The sequence below is a fragment of the Callithrix jacchus genome, chromosome 2 (assembly GCF_049354715.1).
Source record: "Callithrix jacchus isolate 240 chromosome 2, calJac240_pri, whole genome shotgun sequence".
Classification (NCBI taxonomy): domain Eukaryota; kingdom Metazoa; phylum Chordata; class Mammalia; order Primates; family Cebidae; genus Callithrix; species Callithrix jacchus.
In genome coordinates this window covers 159,005,598-159,027,501 of record NC_133503.1, presented here as the reverse complement: position 1 = coordinate 159,027,501, position 21,904 = coordinate 159,005,598, and the positions used below count along the sequence as shown (strand labels likewise).

Below are 21,904 nucleotides of genomic sequence, written 5' to 3'. Positions count from 1 at the left end.
CCACTGCGCCCAGCCAAAACACTGACATTTAAGTGGCAGAACACTTGGATTGATTTCTGAACCACTGAAGCCCAACTAGAAGGAAAAATTATGGGCACATTATTGTGTGTCTTCCCCACACTCTTTCCTCATGTCATAAACTCCTTTCTTGCCTTTAGAAGCTGCTGTTTATCCTCAGAGAGTGTAGTGAAAACAAAGCAGTTATATGGGAAGACTGACTAATTTACCGCAGAAAACAGGGAATATTTAAAACAACGAACCAAGCAACTCTTAATCTTATGTATGCATGTGCATGTACAAGACAATAGAAAGATATCTATATGGTATAAAGAGAAAAATGACAGTCCAACTAGATTATTAGTTATTTCATATCCACAGTTAGGTGTGAGCTATTTGTCAAAAACAAGGATGAGAATTAGTGATTTAAAGTTTTAAATAACCTAACATGTACCATCTTCTAAGTATCATTAAAATGAAAAAATAATATTAATCTTTGCTTTCAGGGAATATGGAGCCATTGATGATGTAGATATTGATCTGCATATTGATGTTAGCTTTCTTGATGTAAGTATCAGTTTTATGTAATATGAATGGTGCATTTAAAACACATTTATTTTATTTTGGGGGAAATTTAATTTTCAGTTGGCTTATAATACTATTAGTTACATATTGGACTGTTAAGGTGCTTTGTGAAGAATTGCTGTGACTTGTCAAAGAAGCAGAGATGTTGTAAATATATGTATATATTTGCCTTGGTTCTTCTAATATACTCTGAAATTTATGGGCTTTTATAATACTTCACTATATTTTAAGTTTCATTTTTAGTTCTCATACACAGAAGGCCAGTATTTTCTTTTTGTGTGTGTGTTTGTTTGTAGAAAGTGATTTATTTAAAGAGAGAGAGAAACAGGAGAAGGAAAGAGAAAGAAACAGCTAACTCTCACACTGAGTGAGAGAATCCAGAAAGATGGAATCCAGGAGAGGAAAGCAGCTTCCAAGAGAATGTTAGGGAATAGAGAGAGAGAGATGGAGTTTAGGAGGAGAAAGATAGGCTTCCATGAGAGACTGTGCAAGGGGGCTCCAGAGGCAAAATCCAGAAAGATGGCTTCCACGAAGGGAGTGTTCGTGGAAGGGGAAGAAGGCCAATATTTTCATACACAGTGGCTTTTCAATAATTTATAGGCCTTCATGATATATGCATTTCTCAAACACAAGTTTTAAAAGTTTGTCTTTTTTTCATTTTGAACTCTAAAAGATGATTAATTCATCTTTTAAATATATTTGTGCAGGAGGAGATTGCTGTGGCTTGGGAAGTAATTCGAACAGAACCTATAATTGTTCGACTACACTGTTCACTTACACAATATTTGAATGGCCCAGGTTAGTTTTACTTCTTTCTTTATTATTTTGGATATTAATTAGCTGTGCACTATGCCTTAAGCAAAATTCGTGTTCATTTGTCAGTTCTGAGCATAAGTGCTAAATATCTTGATAATGGTATGTAAAGAAGCTTGTGTTCTATGAAAGATGGTTTATTGCCAATATAACTTACGGAAACAGAAACATAACATTTCCTTTTTTACATTTTCTAAAATTGACAAGTTTCTGAGACACAAACATTAAAAAAAAAAAAAAGAGTACTTTGCATATAGTAGAAACTCAGTAAATATATATATATATTTGGTTGTCTTTAGATTTAATTATTCTCTCTTTTGTTTTAGGATTCAATTTTAATGCAGTGTATTTCTGTCTTTGAAAATGGAGATCATAATAGTGTATTTGTTTGCTGAATCTTTAAGGGACAATGTTGCTATATTTCAACTGATAGCTGTTTACAAAACAGGACCCTATTATTAGTCAGGCCAAAATTTACTTGGTAAAAAGTTTTTTCCTACCTACTACCCCCCCGCCCCACACACAATTATATCTTCTTATGTTGTTTTAGTTATCTACTTCAAATTGTTAAAAAATCCCAAAATTTAGTGGCTTAAAAAAACTTACCTCTCACTGTTCGTCGGGCAGTTCTTGCCTGGAATTTCCCATGATTTGCACATGCTGCTGAACTTTCGAATGACTAGCAATCAATGCAGGTGTCATCTTGGCACTCAGTCGAGGCTTTTGGCTAGAGTGCCTGTTCAACACATAGCTTCTTCATGTGGCTTGGGCTTCTTGTACCATGGTACTGGGCTGCAAATTCAAGTGTTGCTAGAGACAGGATGTAGAAGCTACTAGAAAAAGGCACAGTGAGCCTTTCATTGTATTCTATTCATCAAAGCAGTTGAAGAGCCCACCCAGAATCCAGTGACAGGACCATAGACAGTACCTTGTGAAATCATGGCCATCTTTAATCTGCCGCACATGTTACTATGATGTCTGCATGGTTTTTTTTTTTTTTTAGGCATATCAGGGAATATACATCTACTGTTTGTTTTCACATAGGAGACATGCTTGTTCTTTCAAATTTATAAAATACAGGAATGTCTTTCATTTTTAAAGTTAGTCACTTGTTTTCCATCTTTACATAATACATTGTATTTAAATTAATCAACACATAATATAAATTATATATGCTAACTGATTTAATGCTAGACAAGAAAAAAATCAATGTTTAAAATATTTTTATTCTGATAATTTCAGATGTATAAAAATGTAATGAAAATAATGACTCATAATTCTTGTACTGAGAAAGCTAAATGGCTTGGTGTTGATTCTGTTTTCTATGTGCATATGATTTATTTTTATAAAGTTGACATTGAATTGTATAAATAGCTATGCACCTTAATGTTAAGTCATGAGACTGTCCTCAAGTCATTGAATAAGCTATAAGGGGATGACTTGTGATATCTGAAGAATATTTCATCTCATAGTTGTATGTGTTTTTGCTCTTTCCCCACATATTCTGCTTTATGGCTTTTTTCTTGTTTTAATGATTTGACATGTACTCATTTGATTTTATTTTAATGGTGGTTAAAAGAAAGGGAAACCCTTATGTCTGAACTTTATTTAGGGTTAGGAATGACATTGGGTTGGTTAATCTCTACTTACCCAAATCCCATCTGGGTGAGATGATACTGAAGTGTGCTTTTATGTAATCTTACTGCTAATACTTATTTTTTCATATAATTTTGAATGTAAGACTGATTTCCCTTCACAGTATCTCTCTAAAGATTTTTTACATTTGCATGGTTTAATAAATATTTTAACACTCATTTTAACTCCTGGTTAGATTATTTTAATATTCAGTACAACTTCTTCAGTGTCACAACTCATCTGCTCTTTCTTTCCTCTGTATTGGTTGATTTATATGTTTAACGATTTGGAAATCAAGGAAACCTGAGGATTACGTTTTGTTTCATACCTGAGAATGACGTTTTCATGTTTGAGACAAACTTGGTCAAGTAAAATTAGTGAAGTCATGATAGTTCTACCCCTACAAAAAGCAAAAATGCTTTAGAAACTTCTCATTTGTGTCTGAAGTATTTTAACGTTTTTTCATTTGTAAGAAATCTGTTTTAATTTGTTTGTGTTTTGTTGTGTACTTTGGGGACTGTTTTTTCTTCTCCGTGATACTATTTTTTCTATATTTATTTTTGCTTGGTCTAGTTGAGTCTTAATTCACCTCAAGTAAATTTTATGTAATTATTTATTGTTCTTTTTTACCTGCTAATCATAAAACGCAGGTTGGATCTAACTCCTTTGTCCTCCATGTTTTTTATTTCTCTAATTCTTTCATCCTTCGTATCTGAAAACTTGACGTTTTTTCCAGTCTGTCTTCTGCTCTTCTGAGTGAATTGTTTTAATGATTTCATCTTAAATTTGATGTTCCCATTGTATTTTTAATTTGGCCACATTCTTTACAGATTCTGTATTATTCCCTTTTTACCATCAGTTGCTTTCATTTTATTAGTTTAGTATTGTTTTCAATTTTGTTGTTAATATCGATCAGTAATTGTCAAAGAATTATTATTTTATTTCTATAGATGGAGTTTTGTTTTCCTCAATACTATATACAAGCAGGAGTTGAAATGTTCTTCTTTCGGAAATTAGTGTGATGTGTGAACAATTTCTTCCATTTAGAAGAGGAAAGAAAGAGAATTCCACACTGACCCTGCTTTAGAGTCAGATCTGCCAGCTGGTGGGAAGGGCTGCGAGCTCTGCTGGTGCCCCACCCTGTTCCCCTGAGTCCCCTTTCCCAGCTCTTGCTCCCATCCCCACTTCTGCACCCTTATAATATCTGAAGAATATTTCAGCTCATAGTTGTATGTGTTCTTGCTCTTTCCCCACATATTCTGCTTTATGGCTAACCTTTTTCTTATTTTAGTGATTTGACATGTACTCATTTGATTTTATTTTAATGGTATTTAAAAGAAAGGGAAACCCTTATGTGTGAACTTTATTTAGGGTTAGGAATGACATTGGGTTGGTTAATCTCTACCCAAATCCCATCTGTGTGAGATGATACTGAAGCATGCTTTTATGTAATCTTACCGCTGATACTTATTTTTTGATATAATTTTGAATGTAAGGCAGAGATTTTCCTTCACAATATCTCTTTAAAGACAGCTCACACTTGAGATCCTCTGTGGCTTGTCCTTAGACAAATAAGCTTTTTCTTTCCTGGGGAGAGCAGATAAGCACTTGGCAGTTTTTTTTAACTTCCCTTCACCCTTTGGTGTGACTAGTGTGGAGGGTACAGTGGCCTAGCTACTCCATCTCAAGTCTGGACAAATTTTAAGTTGTAATTCATGCTCCAGTTTTGCCCACAAGATGGGGTGGAAACTAGAACTTTCCCTGGGTTTGTACTCTTGCTTGGCTTTTTTCTCTTTTCCTATCCTCCCCCTTCTCATTTGCTCTTACTGCTTCCTCCTGAGCACAATTCCGAATAAATCATTTGCCCCTTGTCTTCACTCGAGGCCTGCTGCTGAGGGAACCTGACCTAAGGATGGTGGGTCTGGGGTCAAGAAGGTAGCGTCTGCTGAGGGAGGAAGCCCTGCCAGACCAGTCCCGGAGTGTACTCTCTGCCTTAGGGTTCATTTGCTTCTGATTTTGAGAGGCGTCAGTGGTGGTTGGCTTTTATTACAGCATCTGTCTCCTTCATAGAATGGAGAGTTTTGCATCCATCCTGTAGGGCCCCTTAAGATTAGTTCCACCTGCTCTGTTTATGTAATATTTGCTGGGCATTTCTCATACGGGGATGGCATTACTCCAAGTTTCTGGTCTTTTCACTGGTTTTGTCCTATTTCTATTAGACACTGGTTATGATTGTGTTTGTGCAAAAGTATTCACACACATTACCATCTTACTAGTAAACTCCCTAAGAGATTTTTTTTCTTATTGAAAATTTGAGGAAAATCTGATTGAAAATGTGCAGTAATGTATAACATGTGAATAGATCTGGAGACAGTGTTACTAAAAGGAACATTTAACTTATTATTCCAGGAGGATAATTAGATTTTATCCTAGTTTATGATTAGGATTATTGCTAGCAAATAAAAAAGTGAGAAAACATTTATGAAGAGTGTTTGCTTTATGCACATAATGCCTCTGACTGTCACGGAATACCATTACTTCAGTTTCCATCTGTAAAGAAGCTATCACCATAGTAAAGGTTAAGCAGATGAGCCTCCCAATCTCAGTGTCCCATTTTAGGTGTGTTGCCTGGGACCACTCCCAATATCTGATACTATCTCAGTTAGAATCCAATTGGAAAATGGAAACCACTCTAGTATCTCAGGTTAAAAAAAATAGTTAAACCAGTGGTTAAACAGTTGGGAAGAAATCAGGGTGGTGAAGCTCATCAGAGAGTAGGAGGCAGAGACCACTAGGGAAGAGGACAGCAAGAGATTACTACAATCCCTTGGGGCTGCAATGACAATGGGAAAGGGATGGTATGTGGCAGAATCCCCAAACATCAGGGAAGTCTTGCAGGTTCTAGAGCCATGTCCAGAGTTGCTCTGTAGGAGTTAGGGCCACAGAAATAGGACATGTCTGGTAAAGAGCCGCAACCGTGGAAAAGATATGGCAACTGCTAAAAAATGCCCACACAAGACAGAGAGGAGAGGATAAAGAAAGAGAGAGGAGGGAACAGGAGGAAGAAGAGAGAAGAGGGAAGGTGGGGGGAAGGGAAATGGGGTAGATGGGAGGAGAGGAGAAGGGAAATAATACCTTGATTCCTTTCTCTTCCTCAGGTCCAACCAGAGCTTCCATTAGTCAAACCTAATCAGAAGGTAGTTGGCAAGGGACCTGTGGAAATGCAGCTAAAAGGTGGAAAAATGAGGGATGGGTTTGAGAGCAAACAAAACGCAATTGCCTATGTGTATATCCTCGTCAAATGCATAGTGCTGTTAGACATTTTTAAATTTACATAAATGCTATTGTGCTATAGATTTTTTTCTCTTAACCACTTCTGTTGCTAAGATGGAAATTGGCCCTGTTGCTCTATGGACACTACTATAGTATATACTGTAGTAGACATCCACTACAATTTATATATTTGTTTCCTTTGCGATGGCCACCTACATTGTCTTCAGATACCTGATGCTGTAATCAGCGCTGCAAAGAATGTCCTTAAAGAACTTATTTTATGGTCTTTATGACAGTGAATTTATGAAGAGTGGAATTTGTATGTTGGTCTAATCTGAGCTGAGAGCACTTACTCATCATCGTTTCAATTGCATAGCTCTACTTACTTACCGGAATTTCTCCAAATATCTGTTAACCATTTAGAATTTTCCTTCTCTATGTTGCTTTGTCAAACCTTTAACTATTTTTCTAATGTGTTTCCTGTCTTTGGATTTTTTTATTGTTTATTTTACAAATCCCTTTAGTATGTTAGCCCTTGATAGCTAGTGTGTTCAATTAATGCAAAAAGTCTTTCACAGTGATGTTTATGAAAAGTTGATATTTGATGATTTTTTTTGTGAAAAGTATTTTTGAAATAACAATTCAGTGATCTAAAAAAATTTAAAAAGAGTGTTTGCGATGTGTCTTTGGAAGGTATCAGCATTTATAGTAAAATGAACTTGCAAAAAATGTTTGACTAATTCAAGATTTAGACTGACCTATTTAATAGTTCTTTTTGAAAGGAATTTATTCCTAAATTTTGGAAATGTATAAATAACACTTATTTAAACATCAATATTTGGCTACAGCTAATCTGACAATAATATATCTGTGAGTGAACAGGAATGATACAAATTGAAGAAATACACCTCCTTATCCACTTTGAAACTAACGGATTATTTGCATTTTATATGGGGAAATATACTTTAAATAAATATGTGATATAATTTATCGTTCTATGATAATATATTTTTTGGAATTACTGATATAGAGATGCAGTTTTTCATCTCAAGGACAAAGCTGTTTTTAATTGAAAATGATAAACAACTAACATGACTTTAAAATGATTTCTGTCCATATCATCTCATTATTGGTACCTCTATGCTGGCATGATCAGTGCATTAGAATCATTTCCGCTTATCTTGGGCAGCCCTCACCTCCTAACTGGAGTTAAATGAGAGATAAGAAAGCATTGAATAACTTTGACTTTTTTTAAAAACATGGAAATATATCACTAGGACATTCTGTCAAGTTCTTACTTTTCTTATAAAAGAACATTTATTTGTAGTTTCTGGTTTTAAGTATCCGTACAATTCTGGGTTTTTTGTTGTTGGTGGTGGTTGTGTGCTTGTTTTGCTTAGGTCACTAATTTTAGCTTTCTTTTTCCTGAGTACTTATTTGCATAATTAGACTTTTGCCGTTCAGTTTATTTTCTAACTAATTATTATCAAGAAACTATTACTTTTTAAAAATAGTTAAAAATAAATTTAAAATGTTTTTAAATTTACAGAAAAATTGCAGCTAGTACAAAGTTCCCATACACTTCAACCCCTGTTTCTCTGGTTATTAACATCTTTCATTAATACACTGAATATAATTAATTACATTTATTTTAATAGTAATATAGGTTTTAGAACTTGAATTTTGGGATATTTTGTGAATTCCAAATTGTGAATTTTGTAAATTTTGGAATTTTATGGACTCTTAGTATACTCCAAAATTATAGCTCATTTAGATTTTATGCTATTGAGTCAATGGTCGAAATGTATATTTTTCTAGAAAATTTATCATTTTGATAAATGTTAACACATTTTCTAGTCATGCATAGTATGATTAAGTTTTTATCTTTGTGTTATTAATTGATAAGAATAATTTGTATGTTTTTGATAAATGTTTGTGTCTAGTATTATACTATCCTTCTTTCTCTCTTTCTGTGTATGTATCATACACAGTTTTCTCCAGTGCATTTTGGAGTGTTCTACAATTTTGTAGCCAGGTCTCTTTTGTTTCTCTGCCCTCATCTTCCCACTTTTTCTGACTCTCTGAAGAAAATGTATCTTCTTAAATCTTCTTAGAGTAAATACAGTGCTTTCTTATTTAATTCCACTGAAGTTTTCCAAATGTTAGAATTTTTTTATTCACTTTTGAATTTTGATAGCCATGGGTTTGGGATAAGTGAGATTGGATTGCTGCCTACTCTTTACCTTGCTCTCTGTACAGGGATTAGGAAATTTTTAGGAAAGGAACTAACTTTTTGGTGATACAAACAGCCGGTTTCCTTGATTGATGGAACGTTTGTGTCTCAGAGTAGTAGCCAACAGAGGGAGTGAGGCAATTGGGAAATACCATTTGGCTTACAATATAGAGCACTTGTGATCTGAGAAGGTCCTATGAGCAACACTATCTTTGCTCTAATTATCTGCTTCCCCACCTGTTGCTGTGAATGGCACTATGTAAGCTCCTATATGTCATCTTTTCATCTGCATCCTGGTTTCTGTTCCCTTTCACCTAATTAAGACACCGTCCCAGCAATTCAGCTCTCCCCGTCCTTCCTGTACTATTCTTTTCTCTTTTTTTCCTGAAAGATTAACATCAGCAAATATTTCTCTTATCGTAAAAACAAACAAACAAACAAAAACTGAAAACAAAACCTTCTTCACCTAAAATGCCTCTTCAGCTGGGACCCTAATACTCTGCTTCTTTTGACTGGTAAATTTCTTGATTAGAGCTGTCTCTATCAGCTTACTTCATTTCTTTTCTCTCTTTGAATCACTCAAGTCAGGTTTTTGTCTCATCATTTTTCAAACTGCTCTTGTCAGTGTCATCAGTAACTTCATTCTTGTCAAATGACTCATAACCTATTTTGATTTCTCATCTTAATTGACTCAGCAGTATTTCATAACACTTGTTTACCTCCTCCTTGAAAATCCTTTTTTTTTCCATCTTTTTTTTTTTCCAGATAGGGTCTGCTCTGTTGTCCAGGCTGGAGTGCAGTGGCATGATCACAGCTCACTGGAGTCTCACCCTCCCAGGCTCAGGTGATCCTCACACCTCAGCCTCCTAAGTAGCTGGAACTCCAGGCATATGCCACCATGCCTGGCTTTTTTTTTTTTTTTTTTTAATAGAGACAGAGTCTCCCAATGTTTCCTAGATTGGTCTTGAATGCCTGGGCTCAAGAAATCCACCTGCCTGAACTTTGGGGTTACAGGCATGAGCCACCGTGCCCAGCCTGAAAAACTTCTTTGAATTTGTGTCCGATAGCAGCACTCCGAAATCTTCCATCCTCTTGGCCATTCCTCCCCAGCCTTCTTTGCTGAGTTGGGCTCAGGGCCTATTCCTCAGACTTTCTCTCTCCTCCACCTACACTCATACTGAGTGGTTTCACATCCAGCCTCATGCCTTTAAATATATATATATATATACTCTGACTTTTCCAAATTTATATCTTTAGTACATTCCTCTCACCTTAATGCCTACATGGTGAGCTTCTCCAATTGCCTTCTTAACATTTCCATTTTAGTGTCAAATAAGCAACTCAAATTTAAAATATTTGGTCAAATAACTAGTCTTCTCTGCCTCTCCAAACCTGTTCCTCCTGCAGTCTTTCACATTGTAGGAACTGGTAAATTTCATTCCTCTAGTTGCTTTGGCCATAATTATTGGATTCATCCTTAATTCCTCTTTTTTTCACACCTCAAATCCAGTCCACCAGCAAAATCCGTCCACTCTCCTGGAAGTGTGAATCCAAAATGTTCATCACCTCCATGGACCCAAGTGCTATATATCTTGCCTCACTTACTGCAATAAGTTCCTGGCTGATTTTCCTATTTTTCCCTTTGGTCTTTGACCAGTTGATCCTGCACAGCCCCACCGTCCTCCTTCCCTGCTCTCATCTCCTGACAGGAGACCTTGTTCAGTCCTCTCCCTACACTCCTCTCCAGCTGTTTCTAGAATATTTCAGTCCATTTTCTCTTCAGGGGCTTTGTCCTTGCTCTTTGCTCTGGCTGGGACATTTTCTTCCTGCTTGTTCTTGTCTAACTTTAAACCTAAGCCCACATAGCTTGCAGCCCATATATCTTTCCCCAGCTTTATTTTTCTCTGGAGCCTTTATTGCCATCTAACACTGTATCTGTTTTTCTACCAATTTTCATCTTCCTCCTCCTGCTGGACTTCAGACTTCATGGGTGCAGGGATCTTCGTGTGTGTGTGTTTTTACTCTTCCGTCTGAAATGACTGGCGTGACAAGTGTGCAAGAAATACTCTTTAAACCAGTGATTAATGAAAAATGAGCATCTTTTTTGAGAGAACTTATTAATTTAATTAACATAGTTACTGATTTAAAGAAATATATATATACATATATGTATTTTTATATATTTAGTTGCCGATTTAAAAAAAATACACACTCACACACACACACACGGTAAAAGTATGAACCACGTGAAAAGTAAATCTGCTGAGCCTTGCTCTCATCTCTCTTTGTTTTATTCTAAATATGATGTATGTAGATGCAAACATGTCTTTCTTCCACTTAAGAAATAGTGCACTAACTGTCCTAGATGTGGCCAGTTCAGCTGTTTCTTACTTTGGAGATCATTCCTACTTACATATAAGTATATTATACATTAATATATAAGGACCAGTAATGATCTCCTATGTGCATATAGCATAAATAGCATTGTTTAGGTCTGCATGCACTTTTGTAAGTGTGTATATGTATACGCACGTGTATGATGCAGTCGCAGTCTTTTTCTGGCTGATGGTTGAGTTCAGTTTCAAGTCAGTATGTGACTGTGCTCTTTTTTTTCTTTCCAGTGCCCACTGTTGATGTGTTTCAGATTTCCACAAAAGAGCGATTTGGATTGGGACATCAGCTGAAAAAGTAAGTTTGCCAAAGTGTAAAAAAATAAATTTCTGAAAAAGAGAACTGAGTTCTCATTTTGTTCCTTCAAGAAAACAACAACAAAAAACCTTTCTCTTCAATAAGAGCTTTTGAAGCAAGTCCGTCAAGAAAGGAAGTCATCCTGATGCTAAATTTATTAGTAGGGCTCACTTTTCCACCTGGGCCAGGGTCCTTCTCTTGCCATCCCAGATCCACTCTCTTTCTTCCAGTACTCTGTACTTTGTCTGAGGAGGCTGAGCTGTGTGGACGCAGGTTCTGTGTCTGTGAGTCCCTAATGTGATCAGTGGAGGGAGGAAGGGGAGGAAGATGGAAGTACTTACTGCTTTAGTTTCCTGCCTAGGAGGTCGTCCCAAGCTGACCAGTCCTTCCACTGAAGCCTGCTGCTCTTGTCCAGGCTGCATCATTTACATGACTTTCTTTCTTACTGGGCTTTATTGACAGCTCCCACTGCTCATTCCTTGGGGCCCAGAGGTGGTATCAGTTTAACAGCCACTGGTTCTGGGCTACTGCATTATATCCTTATTTTCCATAACTACCCCTTTGAAACATTCTTCTTATAAATAAACTATTTCATGTTGGAACCTTGATTTTGTTTTCTTATCTTTAAGTCTATTTTATATAAAGACCTGTTTTTTTAAGAACAGAAAAAGAAAACACTGACAGAGCCGGGATACAATGGCACCAGAAAAAAAAAAAGCATCTTAGAAGAAGAAGATTGAGAACACTGATAAATTACAGACATAAGAATTGACTCTCAACTTTTTCTAAAATCGAATGATCACTGATGTGATCTAAGGCACAGACCTTTGGGGCTCGTTGGCCTGTGTTTCGGTATGGATCAAGAGGGCTTGTGGTGGTTTTCCCTGAAGAAAATAATGATGCCATCCACGTGGTGTCCTTTGGCGGCCTTCCACACAGAGGGATTATAGCTTTCTCTTTAGGCCTAGAGTCTAGATGGGCCTTGATTTCAGAAGACATAAAGCTACCCTATTTGAACTGACTTTTAAAATGTAGGCACCTGCTTCAGTTTGCCATGATCAGAGTATAAACAATAAATTCTTTACTTAATATCAGCTTTAAGAATTTGTGTTTATGGAGAATTCCCAGAGGATTATATATTCTTCCAAATCTGTAAATTTAACTTAAATGTACATTTGTCAAAAAAGACTATTAGATCACTGTATACTTAAAGCACGGTTTAGGCCTTTCATAATGATACAGTCTACATGATCACTTTTATTTTAATTTGGCATCATCATATATTGGCTTTTAGTGAGCAATATTTTAAGATAAAACATATTGAAACTATATTTGATATATGAAATAGAGAACTTACTGAGGTCATTTTGCCTGATGTAGGAAGCCACATATATTATATTTAGGATTGTATGTATCACAGAGCTCTAGAGTTTTCTCCAGTTTTTATGACTTAAATTGAGGCAGCACTACTCAAATGTGAGTTGTGTACCTACCACATTTGAAAATAAAAAACATTCTTATAAATTCCCAGTGTTGAGTTCAAAGATGTGCAAATATAAAATTAGATAATAAATCCTGAATGTTTAGAGTTCTGCATTTCTAAAACTAAATTCAATTTACAATGTGTGTTTAGCATATTATATTATGCAGTGTTCTTTTATAAGGACTCACAGGATAAATTTTCTTAGCTTTCCATTCTAGGATTAGGTATGCTTACTCAGAGCACTTGGTTGTGCTTTTTGACTGGATTTTGTTTCCTGCATTGTGCCTGTATCCTACATGTATTGGAGATGAGCTGGAGCCTGCCTCCATGATGAGCATGGGTGGCATTATCCAAGTTGGGTACCATTTCACCCTGACACATTTTTTTTATTCTATGATTTTTTTTCTCACCCAATTTCCTCCCTTGTTTTTATACTCTTCTACTTTGTGTACTTCTGCAAGCCACTTATGAACTTTTTTTTAAAGTGGGATAGTTGATCAAAATAAGATAAGAATTGCAAAAGCACGCAAGTCTAGGAATAAATAACTTTCTACCCTTCATGGCTTCTGAGTACATTATATGGGCTCAACAAAAGAAATTGTGTATATAATCCCAACTCTGAGAAATTAAAGAAAGCTAGGAGCCTTTTTCACTGTTTAAGTACCTAGGAGCATATATAACATATTTTATTAATATCTCCATCCAAGTGATTAATGTTTTTAAAGAGTTACTTGCTTTTAAGGATAAATATTTGCTATGTGGAAAGTTTGGTAATGTGGATTGGAATTTTTTTTATGATCCTTGAGACATTTTGGCCTGATACGTTTGTTTCCCTCATTATAAATAATTAGATTGGGCTGTGATCCTTAAGGTCACTGCCAGTTTAAAATCCCATAATTTTGACAATGTAATTTCATCCTCACAATAATTTATTTTTTTTAAAAACCCACTAAATATAAAGAGGTTATTTTCTTAGAAACATACAGCAAGTTAGGAAGGCAAGTTTAGAATCAAGGCCCATTGTTTTGTTTTTAGTAAGTAAGAGACACTCTTATTCACCGAATAACTTTTCCACAGAAAAATTTTTTTCTGGTGTGTTTCAAACAGTAGAATAATCAAATCAACAACAGCAACAGCCAATGCTTATGTAGTAATTATTATAAGTCATACACTATTTTAAGTGCTTAACACATAATAAGACATTTAATCTTTACAATAACTCTATGAAACAGGTCTTGTTACTACTACATTTCCTAGGCGATGAAAATGAATCCCAGAGAGGTTGAGTAGCTTGCTTATAGCCATATAGTGAGACAGTGATAGAGCCAGAATTTGACTCCAAACCAGTGCTTATGAGACATAAACTAATCTGCCTCTCATATAATCCTAGATATTCCTTGGCTTGATATAAGACATGGAATATATGTTTGACATTGAATGAATATTGAGAGAATGTGAATCAAAATAGCCTAAAAGAAAAAATACGTAACGTATTTTCTCATGGCTGACCTGATACAGATATAGTGGTTGGTCTTGTGTAGGGTACCGTATCATTCAAACCCTCAGCATATCACAGACAATGTAAATAATCTTGGACTTTGTATGACTTTATGTTGAATCTGCACTGATCAAACCTTAGTTGTTTTTAAGGAGGGAAAACATTGCAAATCTTCAGTTTTCCCTTAAATAATGTACAACATAAAATTAGGTATAAATTCTTCATATGTATAGTTCCACATTTATAAAACCAAACTCAATTTCCAACTTAGGTGCAAATCAAAATAAAATACCTGAAAATCACATTAATATCATTAATTTGGTTTATGATGTTATTTTGCTAAAGCTGTTCCACCACCACAATTTGAATATAATACTGGCTGCTCTAGTATATAATTCTTTTGAAATCAACATGTAAACAATTATGATGTCATCCCTATGTACTTGCTTTTTTCTACTTCACTGGAACCTTTATTTACATAGTTGGCTATGACATCATCTGCTCTTGACCTGATGCAAATGTATACTTCACCTTGAATTTTTTTTGTTTTTTTCCCCCTCCCATCAGCCAATCACTGGCAATGGTAGTAGTTTCTTTTGGTACCAGCGCAACAGTAAACACAAACTCAAATGTAAATACTGAAGTCCCTTCATGGTTCTCTATTAGAAGGAGGTGGTTGTTATATCAAATGTGCTCATATGTACGCTCCAGGTTACTTCTGAAATGAAGTGCAACATTGAATGTCTTTTAGAAAACACTTCTTTTGCATCCAAGAACAACCAGGAACCTGGGTATCTAAGTTTAAGAATTACCGATTTTAGATATGGATTCACATCTACGTTAGGATCACCTTAGGATCCTAATGTAACATAAAAGTGGGAAAATTCTAACATTTTGGTCATATTTCATTTTGACCTGTTTCTTTTTCTGTTCCACTTCGCTTATCAAGATTAGGCAAGCACTTGCTGACCGTCTTTGAGAATGGTGCACAGGAGTAGCAATTTTTTTATGGGAACAAAATCTAACTCTGCTTGATGCAAAGAGTTGTGTCAATGGAAATTTCCAATTAGGTGCAGGGAGAAATGATAATCTTATTATTACATTAAAATCCCGCTGAAATTTTGGGTATACAAAATTCAAACATGAAAAAATAAAATGTTTCTTGTGCTGACGGAGAGAATTTACTGTGATTTTGGAATCATGGCATCACTTATTGCAGGTTACCCCCTTTTTCTTACCATTTCCACTGCTAAAAGGACTCCAGAATAATTCTATATGTAATGATTTCTTCTCCTGAACTTATCAAAACTAGCTGAAGAAAACCTAAGTAATACACTTTCTGGTGATCAGAGTTAGTTTGTTAAGACCTGAAGGATCTTGGGAACTTAGTAACTGGCCTCATGATAACAGTCACTTTTGTCTCTTTTGAATAACGTGTAATACATATCAAAACCCATATATGAAAAGATACATACTGTTGCTGTGTCACTTGTGCCTATGCTAACTTGGGCAGATTTCATTACTTGTGAAATGTGTGGAATAACAGTTACTTGCTGGGAATACTCTGAGAATCAAAGGGAAAAATGTGTATGTAACATTTCTGTTTTACTCCGTGACATACTGTAAGTGGTAAACAAATATTGGCATCATTTTCCTGATCCCAAAGCAATGTATTAGAAATAACTGATAAAAGCATGAAAAACAGGCTATCATGAAGTTATTTTTGAAGGAAAAAATGTTTAATTTATTGCATGCTTGATGTTTAAAATTTTATGTCTACTGAAGTATTAGTGTTGAGGGCCACTGCCATGTGGAAAATGGAGATACAGAGAAGCCATCCAAACCTAGGACCTCTCTCAGAAGAGAACACTGTGCCCAGTTCCACAGTTGACATTCCAGAATTCTTTACCATAAAATACTGAGGGAGTGATTTTGACATAGAAAATATTGAGATTAGGAGTTACCAACTTACGATATTAACTAAAATTTAAGGATACCCAGTTTTTTAAGTATAGTATATTTAAAGGTGAATGGCTGTGTTGAAGATATAATTTGCTGACCACATATTTCTACATAGAGCCAGTTCTGTGTGTTTTCTTTTTAAAATGATTTTATAGTTGTATTTTGCTTTTCTTTTTATGAAGAAGATATAGAAGCAAGTCAAGTAAAAAGAAAATGGCTTTACTTCTATCTTAATAAATAACATTGTAATTAGTAACAATTTCTTAAAAATTGAATTTCTAGCACCAAAAAAAATTAAATTTTTTTTTGACCACTTCAGCTCAAGTTGTTGATTCTAAAAGCAGTCTTTATAATTCTCTTTATATCTTCATTCTTCTACCATTTGGATTATCATATCCTGGTAATATTATAATTTAATTATTTAAGTAAATTGTAATCATTATCACTTACTGTGATACAGCTAGTCACAGTAAAGTTCTGGTAATTTGCTATGTGTATGTGATGCTATCCTACATGTGAAAAATTTAATATTATTCTAAATTAGCATCTTACTGATTTCTGTGTGTTTATTTTTATTTAATAAATGCATTTTCTACATAATAAATATAGTAACAGTTGAAATTGCCTTGGAATGGTGATAACAGAATTACCTTTGGATTGACAGAATCATGCAGACGTTTGTTACACAGCAGTGGAAACAGAGCAAAGAAAAATCCAATTGCCTGCACAATAAAAAGTTGTCAGAGAAGAAAGTGAAGTCTCCCCTGCATTTATTTTCTACTTTGCGCAGGTTGGTAACAGGCAACTTCATCATTATCTTACTAAATGCTGAGTGTGTGATATAGTTTATGCTTACAGCATTCCTTCTATACTATTGACATCTGTTTATTTTCTTTATAACTTTGAAGAAAAGACTGAGTTAGATGGATTCCATTAAAAACATATTCATTTGTATGTCTTGAGTTTTTATTAATATTTATTTAACATTGGTTAAATGTTCTAAAATTAAATTCTTTACTTTCTAATTACCTAGAGTTTTTCCTACCAAAATCAGTTTCATTACAGGGCTGTGGGATAGATAGGAGGGAAAAACATCTTAGAATCTTTCTTTTGCTTTTCAGGAAAAATGAGATTCAAGTCCTGTGATCATTCTGCACATACCTTTGATTTCAGTTTTGACTGGGTAGGCCATATTAGTATGAGGTGGTAGAACATTTATAGCACAGTCAGGTTGAGTTTGAGCATGACAAGCACTCTTCGTGGTCTGCTATACCTGTGATTTGCCCTGTATTAATTCTTGTTCAATTTTGAAGGTCGCCAAGTTATCCTCCCCCTGGTTGTGGTAAAAGCAAATCCAAACTGAAATCTGAGCAGGATGGAATCTCCAAAACGCATAAGCTGCTGCGGAGGACTTGTTCCAGCACAGTGAAGACTGATGATGTGTGCGCCACAAAGGCACACAGGACCTTTGGCCGCTCCCTGTCCAGCGATCCCAGGGCTGAGCAGGCTATGACGACAATTAAATCGCACAAACTTTTGAACCGTCCCTGCCCTGCAGCTGTTAAGTCAGAGGAATGCCTCACTCTAAAGTCGCATAAACTATTGACTCGATCTTGTTCTGGAGATCCGCGATGTGAGCACAACACAAACTTGAAGCCCCACAAACTGTTAAGCAGGTCTTACTCTAGTAATCTCAGAATGGAAGAATTGTATGGACTGAAAAATCACAAATTGCTCAGCAAGTCGTACGCCAGCGCCCCCAAGTCATCCAAAACTGAGCTTTTCAAGGAACCTAATGCAGAGGGCAGGAGGCTCTCTCTTACCTCAGGGCTTATTGGTATCCTAACACCATCTTCATCTTCATCTTCTCAGCCTGCTGTGCGTAAATATTTTCATCTTGAGTTCTTAAATGTTAGCTAAGGTGCAGTAGAATTTTTTTTTTTTCTTGTAAGATCTGGTGGAGAAATGAAGCAAAACTTTGTTTTAATTTACCTTTTTTTTTCTTTTTGGATATTGTTTTACCTACCTCATATTTGCAACTGGCATTGAAATGTCAGTTTTGATTCTGAAAAAAAAAATAAATATAGCTACTGATTTGAGGTCCAGCCCAAATTCTCGTCATGGCAGCAAATGCTACTAAAAGCAGAAGGAAGTGCGTTGGATTCACAAAGCCTTTAGTTATTAAACAAACGTATAATTTTAACGTTTTATTAAGTAGGTGTATCTAATCTCTGGTCTTTTCACATGAGTAGTGGAGAACCACATTTTTTCTTGTGGATAAATTAAGAGTAACTTCCTTTCAATTATATGTAAGAGAACTTTGCTTATGCATGTGGCTACCTGTGGAGAGGCAACATTTAACACTTTATCCCAGAGCCTCACTGAAAGTTCTTGGTGTCCATTCTATACTGAAGTCACTTTATGCTGGAGCTGTTTTTGGGGAACATGGGATCAGGAGATGACTTTAATAATTTTAGTCCTTATCACGGTATTTATCAAGAATAACTTACACAAAATTTATCACTAGCATGATTGGCATTATAGCCAATTTCATGCTGATGGTAAATGCATAGACCTATCTTATGTGTATTATTAACATATTCAAAATAATTGATGAGAAGTTTTGTTGACTTTTGCTAAATATATATGTGTGTTTGTTGGGGGTATGTGTTTAGCTCTAACCATTAATGTGTATTCACGCAGCAAGAGATGAAATTGAAAAAAATAAGATACTATTTTAGGAAAGTAATGTTATATAGGTTTTTTTCTAAATTTAAATTGTAAACTATACTGTCTATTGATTTTATGAAAATTTGAATATGTTTTCAGTTTCACATGAGCATCATAGAAGCTCATTCCTACTCAAAGATAAGTTTTAAGGACATAGAGAAAATAATGTAGAACAATTACATAGTGGAGCGTTCCCCATGTTAATTTCATCCAAGAAAGATCGTTTCAGATATTCTGCAAAAGAAAATGCCTTAATGACCTCTTTATGGCTAAGCATAATACATAATTTTCTGTTATGACACTTTCAGTAGCTATCTAATATTTCTTTGGAGGAATAATTGTATCTGATTGTAAAATAAGACTGAAGTCTCCAAATGAAGAGAGATGAACATTTACTGATTAGTAACAGAGGAAATGAGTTTCTTTTTTTTTTTTTAATCATGTAAAGGTGCCAGTCATTTTTACTAGAAGATCAGCAACTAAGATGCTATTCATTTACTGCAGGCAAAAATTGCATTGGTAATGGTAGAAAAGGGTATTTATAATAGAGTGAATAAAAACATTTTTAAATCTTGATGTCATCACCAGTGACTCACTTCATATTTCATGTGATCTTAGATCACTTTTGTATTCACTATTGCAAAGAGTAAAGGGCTGTTTTTTTTTAGAGATTTTTTAATTAAAAGAATTGTGGTTTTTTTTACTTTGCTTTTTACAGCCAAATGGTGCAAAATGCATTCCAATACGAGACCGCGGCTTCCTGGTGCAGGTATGAGCCAAAACTCTTATCCATTGTAGACATACTTTGGTTCTTACTGGGTTTTTAAATCATGTATGAGCTTGACTTATTTTTCCTTACTGTTTTATTCAGACAATTGAGTTTGCTGAACAGCGGATCCCTGTTTTGAATGAATACTGTGTGGTTTGTGATGAGCCACATGTGTTTCAAAATGGCCCTATGCTTAGGGTAAGTTCTTATTGATAGAATGTTAGTGTTGCTTTAGAATATGGAAATATAGAAAAGGTTTGAAATACAAAAATAAGTAAATATATACAGTTTAAAGCAAATACTCTTTATTGAGCAAATTTTTTACATGTAATTTTGACAAAATGAATTAGTATTCTAAAGTCTGTGAAAGAGGAGGTAGTTTGATATTAGGAAAATGTTTCTTATTATATTTTTTACATATGTTTATCTAACAGCTGTTTATCCATACCTGTATAACATTAAGCATCTTGAATTGTGGAATTTAGAAGAAATAATGTTTACAAGGATGCTTAGGCAGTGTTCCTTCGAAACTCCACAATTTAAGATGCTTAATACAGAAAGGAGAGTCTAGGTTTTCTGCCAGTTAAAAGAGGTACACAGTAATAGAGGATCAGAATCAAGATTTCCAAAAATGCTAACATCCTGACACATTTGGGACATTATCAAGGGAGTGTGAAAGTAAGAATCAGTTTATACATACATTTTGGGGAGAACTCTTCAATTTTAAAATGATTTTTTGCAATTTTTAATTGTTAAAATTTAACATATAAGTCACTACATAAAATATACAGTTCAGTGGTTTTTCATATATTCACAATATTATATAACCATTACCACTATTTAATTCAAGATAGTGGAATTTTCATTACCCCAAAAAGAAATAGTCTAACTTTTAGGAGTCACTCCCAATGTCTACCTCCTATCATTTCCCAGCAATTACAAATCTGTTTTCTGTGTCTGTGGATTTGCCCATACTGGATATTTTACATGAATGAAATTGTACAATATGTGATCTTTTGTTTCTGACTTCTTTCACTTATTATAATGTTTTCAAGCCTCATCCATATAGCATGTGTTGGTACTTTCATTTCTTTTTCTGGCAGGATAATATATATTTTATAGATATACCACATTTGTTTATCCATTCATTAGTTAATGGAATTGCTAGAACAAATGTTTGCTCTGTTTAACTTTTTGAGGAACAGCCAAACCTGTTTCAACAGTGGCTGCAGAATTTTACATTTCCACTGGCAACATATGACAGTTCCAGTCTCTATACATCTACCCCACGTATCATTCTCCATTTATTATTATTGTTAATAGCCATGCTAGTATGTGTGAAATAGTTTCTCATTGCACTTTTCTTATGCACTTCCCTAATGACTAACTAAAAGATGCTAAAATATTTTTATTTTCTGCTAAAAAGATTTTGAGCATCTTTTCATGTGCTTATCGGCCATTTGTGTATCTTTGGAAAAATGTCTATTTAAACCCTTTTTCTACTTTTAAATTGGGTTATTTGTATTCTTGCTCATGAATTGTAGGAGTTCTTTATGTACTCTGAATACTTTATCCTATTTTGTGGTTTGTCATTTCATTTTCTTAATAGTATTACTTGACACATACTAGTTTTTAATTTTGATGAAGTCTAATTTATCAATTTTTCTTTTGTTACTTGTGTTTTTGATGTTGCATCTAAAAAGTAGTTGCCTAATTTAAAATCATACAGTACACTTATGTTTCCTTCTAAGAATTTTATAGTTTATGTCTTAAATTTAAGTCACAATACTTTTTGAGTTAATTTTTATATATAATATTAGGTTGGGGTCCAGAGTCATTCTTTTGCATTCAGAGACCCAGTCGTCCCAGCGCCATTCTTTGAAAAGACTGTTTTTTCTCAGCTGAATGATCTTGACACCGTTGTTGAAAATTATTTGACTATAGATGTTTTGGTTTATTTCTGGACTCTCAAGTCTTTCTACACTGATCTGTATGTCTCTCCTTAGGCCAGTACCATATTGTCTTGATTAACGTTGCTTTATAGTAAGTCTGAAATCAAGAGGCACAAATCCTGTTTGTCTTTCTTTTACAAGATTGCATTGACTGTTTGGGGTCTCTTGCATTTCTATATCAATTCTGTGGTTCACTTGACCGTATCTGCAAAAAGACAGCTGGAATTTTGATGTTGCATTGGAATTGTAAATTGATTTGAAGACTATTGCCCTGGACCATAGACTG

The 21,904-nt window shown here is 34.8% G+C and overlaps 1 protein-coding gene across 3 annotated transcripts in view; it reads left to right on the top strand.

Annotated features, from left to right (window-relative positions):
• PARP8 (poly(ADP-ribose) polymerase family member 8) overlaps nt 1–21,904 on the top strand; it is a 181,706-nt gene that overhangs the window by 113,677 nt on the left and 46,125 nt on the right. For all 3 annotated transcript variants that reach the window (XM_002744994.6, XM_008992086.5, XM_035291597.3), the window contains exons 9-15: nt 504–564; nt 1,290–1,380; nt 11,158–11,224; nt 16,832–16,957; nt 17,481–18,045; nt 19,616–19,666; nt 19,769–19,864. In XM_002744994.6, the coding sequence (XP_002745040.1) occupies nt 504–564; nt 1,290–1,380; nt 11,158–11,224; nt 16,832–16,957; nt 17,481–18,045; nt 19,616–19,666; nt 19,769–19,864 (1,057 nt within the window). The remainder of the gene's footprint in view (nt 1–503; nt 565–1,289; nt 1,381–11,157; nt 11,225–16,831; nt 16,958–17,480; nt 18,046–19,615; nt 19,667–19,768; nt 19,865–21,904) is intronic.